Source organism: Oncorhynchus masou, chromosome 12 (assembly GCF_036934945.1).
Source record: "Oncorhynchus masou masou isolate Uvic2021 chromosome 12, UVic_Omas_1.1, whole genome shotgun sequence".
NCBI lineage: Eukaryota > Metazoa > Chordata > Actinopteri > Salmoniformes > Salmonidae > Oncorhynchus > Oncorhynchus masou.
The window spans coordinates 32,743,308-32,748,594 of record NC_088223.1 but is presented as its reverse complement, the minus strand read 5'-3'; the positions used below and the strand labels follow the sequence as shown (position 1 = coordinate 32,748,594).

General features: G+C 41.5%; 1 protein-coding gene across 1 annotated transcript; it reads left to right on the top strand.

Moving 5' to 3' along the window:
- The first annotated feature begins 660 nt into the window (after positions 1-660).
- On the top strand, positions 661-4,231 carry LOC135549875 (frizzled-1-like). The gene has a single exon (XM_064980245.1). It carries the CDS (start codon positions 920-922, stop codon positions 2,573-2,575), a length of 1,656 nt encoding a protein of 551 aa, XP_064836317.1. The 5' UTR covers positions 661-919; the 3' UTR covers positions 2,576-4,231.
- Positions 4,232-5,287: the final 1,056 nt, after the last annotated feature.

Here is a 5,287-nt window from a genome sequence, read left to right as displayed (position 1 = left end):
ACACACACACACACATACTCATAAATCAGTACCATGGACAGCTGCATCATGTTTAGCTTACTTTGATTGGATTAAATAATTGTTGGTATCTTTTGTCACTGTATTAGACTAAGCATAGATGATTTTATGCTGGAATAGTGGAGGCAGTGCCTGTTTTCTTTGTGAATTGTGATAACTCTCCATGGTTCTAGTTGTTTAGTAGTCTGAAAATGTCGGAAACATTAACTTGCTTGGCCATGCTGTAAGTCATGTAACTGTTTGTTATATGCAATATGTTTTGTGGTTGCTTCTCTCCAGTGTGGTTTAATTTATTCTGCCGCTGTGTCTTCTTATTGTCTTGGCTTTAGGCATATATATCACAGTGTCAAGGCATATAAACGAACAGGTTCCCCGGTGATTTTTACCAAGCACCTCTACTGCAAGATATACAAATTGGATACAGTTTTTATTACACATGTAGCAACTTTCAATCAAAAATAGGAAGATTGCATGATGTTTTAAAATGTATGGTTTAGTAGGATAACAAATAGAATAGACAAAATATATATATATAATTTTGGGGACCAAATATTAACAATCTTGGAAGATTGAGATGATCCCTAAAAAGTAACCTATCATCTGTTTCAAGACTCCTCCCTCCGTGAATAGTGGGAGACGAGAAACCGAGCAGTCACACAGACAGTTGGAGACATATAATGGCTACACACTGATAATAGACGGATTTAAAATCTCTTGTGAGTAGCCGAGCTAAATTGTGGAAGCGACCATCTCGGCAAAGATATAAAGTAACGTATGTCGCCTGTCATAGGAAACAGTACAGTCGTGTATGCTTTTGTTTTATCCTGGAAAATAATCCAGTGTGTCTCGAGTCTGCGTGTTTACTCGCGGTTGGAAAGTGGCGTGTTGGAATTTATTTGGAATGGGGAACGACAAAGTTTGTAGGATGTTTTCCCATTTGCTGGTTCTGATTATTTTTGCACTTTTACCGCAAGCAGATGGTCAGTATGGTGAGCGTGGAATGTCCGTTCCTGAACATGGCTTTTGCCAACCTATTTCCATTCCTCTCTGTACGGATATTGCCTATAACGAGACTATCATGCCAAATTTATTAGGGCACACAAACCAAGAGGACGCGGGGCTTGAAGTGCACCAGTTTTATCCGCTTGTGAAAGTTCAATGCTCTCCTGACCTGAAGTTTTTCCTCTGCTCCATGTATGCTCCCGTTTGTACGGTACTGGAACAAGCACTGCCTCCGTGCCGCTCGCTCTGCGAGAGAGCGAGGCAGGGCTGCGAGGCTCTGATGAATAAATTCGGCTTCCAATGGCCTGACAGCCTCGCCTGTGAATCTTTCCCTGTTCACGGAGCGGGTGAGTTGTGCGTCGGGCAAAACGTGTCTGATAGAAGCGCTCCTATTAATCCTACATCAGACGTAACAGAATCATCTTATGGGCAGCATAGGACTGTAAAGGGACAGTTTAGATGCCCAGTTGCATTGAAAGTACCCCCCTATTTGAACTACCGTTTTCTTGGGGAGGAGTATTGTGGTGCACCTTGTGAGCCCTCAAAACCCCATGGCATGATGTACTTCAATGAGGATGAGTTGAAATTTGCCAAGATATGGATTGGAATATGGTCTGTGTTATGCTGCTCGTCCACTCTGTTCACGGTTTTGACCTACTTGGTGGACATGCAGAGGTTCAGCTACCCAGAGCGACCCATCATTTTCCTATCAGGCTGCTACACTATGGTGTCAATAGTCTACATCGCTGGCTTCTTGTTGGGGGACAAGGTGGTCTGCAACGACCGCTTTGACAGCGACGTCAAAACGGTCGTCCAAGGCACCAAAAAGGAGGGCTGCACCATTTTGTTCATGATACTTTACTTTTTCAGCATGGCCAGCTCCATCTGGTGGGTCATCCTAGCCTTGACGTGGTTCTTGTCAGCCGGGATGAAGTGGGGTCACGAGGCCATCGAAGCCAACTCGCAGTACTTCCACCTGGCGGCATGGGCAGTACCTGCCGTCAAGACCATCACCATCCTGGCGGTGGGGCAGGTGGACGGAGACGTTCTGAGTGGCGTGTGCTACGTGGGCAATAACAGCGTGGACGCTCTCCGAGGTTTCGTTCTGGCACCGCTCTTCATCTACCTCTCCCTGGGCACCTCGTTCCTTCTGGCAGGCTTCGTGTCGCTCTTCCGCATCCGGACAATCATGAAGCACGGCGGCACCAAGACGGAGAAACTGGAGAAGCTCATGGTGCGCATTGGCATCTTCAGCGTGCTCTACACGGTGCCCGCCACCATCGTCATCGCATGCTACTTCTATGAGCAGGCGTTCAGGGAACAGTGGGAGAAGAGTTGGGTGAGTCGGACGTGTAAAAACTATGCCGTGCCGTGCCCCGTGCACCATCAACCGCAGATGTCGCCAGACTTTACCGTCTTCATGATCAAGTACCTGATGACGTTGATCGTGGGTATCACCTCTGGCTTTTGGATTTGGTCGAGTAAGACGCTGAATTCGTGGAGGAGATTTTATACGAGACTGGCGATCAATAAACAGGGTGAGACGACCGTGTGAGACATTATGACAGACACATGAATTGAAGAAAAGGCTACTGTGACACACTCAAACGAAAAAAATGTAAATACACTTTTCTGGAAATTTTTGTATGTATATTTGTATTTGAAATAGACCACACATTTGATTCTCATCAATCACTCTTTGATCCAAAAGGAAGAAAAGTTCTTATCTAGTTCAATGAGGAGAATTGGACTGTATGAACATTTTCATTCATTCTATTGGTGCGCCATTGAACTTTTTCCTGTCATCCCTTTAGTAGCGTTTCATGTGAACTATGGGAATATCTCAATTGCATAGTCCTTGCGTCCTCTCCTTCTCGAAACCCATTGGATGAGAAAGCCAGAGGTCCCTTCCCTATGTTTGAGAAAAAGTCAACAAGGTTCTGTTGAACTTTTGCTGTATTTTATGGGTCATAATGACCTTGTTCAAAATTAGCCCGTAATCTGGCCACTTTATAGATTATTCTCGTTTCTATTGACATCCTTGTTTTACCATGTGTTTTCAGGGGATGTTTGCGCATTCATTTGTCTTTCCCCATGTGTATTTTGTGGTTTGCGGCTATTTTACCATTACAGTGAGTGCAGACTGCGCCAAAGAAATATTGGATTAGGGGTTGAGATCTATATCCCGGTGTTAACAAAAGGCCTGTCATTATTGAGCTATTTTAAATTTAGCACTCATTCACAAGCCTTTTACCTATGGGGATAGCTCCAAAATTATTACTTTCTCTACCCACAAGCAATACAACTGGAATTGAATTTGACAATAATGGAATGCTCAGTCCAGTGCCTTTGTTTTAATGAAGAGTGTGTGGGTGGAGTTATTGTGTTTGAAGTCCAATAATCCAGCTGTCTACACAATTATCCAACAACTGTTGATCAACCTCTTTCTAGTCACCAAGGGATTGTTCTCTGGTGACTTCAAGCACATTACTCTGCTTAAATGGGTGAAAATGTACTAATACCTCACCCCACATGGCATCCTTGAATAAATCATTCTCAACTTTAATGAGTCCTTAGAAATCGGTCACATTCATGCATGCGTGCATGTTGCGCATATGTCATAGTCGTTATTTTATAATACAAAGCAAAGCTCGTATCCAATTGTCAGTCACAGCTCTGTAATGGATGGTGTTTTGACAAGGGTAATTTTATAGCTCCTTTGTCAAAGGTAATTCATTGAGCTTTTGCTTCCCTAACACACAGAGGGTCGTGTTCATTAGGTACCAAACAGTAGAAAACAGACACAGGGAGGGAATGTATGGACTTGTCCAATAAGAAGTTTTCCATTGCAAAATGTTTTCTGTTGCATGCCTTAATGAACACAACCATGTTGTTCACTTGTTCTCAATGATTCTTCATCTCCAGTTACACTTTTTTTTTTTAAATCAAAGGCATCAACGCTGATATTGATTTTTGTGTTTTAGCGCTGTGGTATATTTTCTTACCCAGGTATTACATTTTCTTAATCAGAGCCATTTTTATGGTGCTACATTTGTAGGTCAATCTTGTTTGTATACTGACCAATGTTTTATAAATTGCATATAACATTCTACTAGTAACCTTTTTCATTCTACCAATGTGTATATTGAACAGATAATCTTAGCATACCATCATTTTAAATGAAAATAAAAGCTCCCTCCATTTTTATACACTATAATCCTGGTTTGGAATTCATCTTTCTTTGTGGTGAAAGTTTTGAATTGCAACAGTTTCAGCTAAAATCTTGCCAATTGGGAAGTGTATACTGCCCTACCAAGCAAAAAGGCAGTAACTGCTCATAGCGTGGAATTTTGAAGAATGGCTTTTATTTACCTTGGTTTCACATTAAGTTTATGCAGTTATCGCTAACATGACCCCCATTTTCTCCAAAATACAATAGAGTCGGGATACTTGTCCACATGATTAAGCATATATTTAATGTATCAAATATAACTAACTCATTTTTGACCAATTGAGCAGTTACTGCCTTTTTGCTTAGTAGAGCAGTATAGTGCGTTCTGCTTCCCTGTAGCTCCTGGTTGTCTTTATGTACAGTAGATAGTGTTACACTGTGTCAAAAATGTAGGCCAACGAAGGTAACTTGAAGCTTTTAGGCAAAGAGCTTTGTGACACTATTTGAAACCGCTGACAGTCTAGTTGATTTACTACTGGGCAGTGTAGTTAGACATCAAATGGGGGGGGGGAAACAGGGAAGCACAACCAAGACTTAATTTTCCGATGCATAACATTAAATCATTTTTCCAATTGTGTTCTCTAAACACAACCCTGGTGTTACTGAACAGAAAAGTATAAATTGAAAGAAGGTAGTAAAGTATAGTGCCTATACCAGTGGTTCCCAAACTTGGGGTAAAATTGAAATGGTGTCCCTTGAGTAAGTCTGTAATCTTATCAAAGAAAATAAAGAACTTATCTTCAAATGGATATAAAATACATACAGTGCCTTGCGAAAGTATTCGACCCCCTTGAACTTTGCGAACTTTTGCCACATTTCAGGCTTCAAACATAAAGATATAAAACTGTATTTTTTTGTAAAGAGTCAACAACAAGTGGGACACAATCATGAAGTGGAACGACATTTATTGGATATTTCAAACTTTTTTAACAAATCAAAAACTGAAAAATTGGGCGTGCAAAATTATTCAGCCCCTTTACTTTCAGTGCAGCAAACTCTCTCCAGAAGTTCAGTGAGGATCTCTGAATGATCCAA

Excerpts from the sequence above, each read along its gene's own strand:
- LOC135549875 (XM_064980245.1), top strand. The coding sequence starts at position 920 with ATGGGGAACGACAAAGTTTGTAGGATGTTTTCCCATTTGCTGGTTCTG.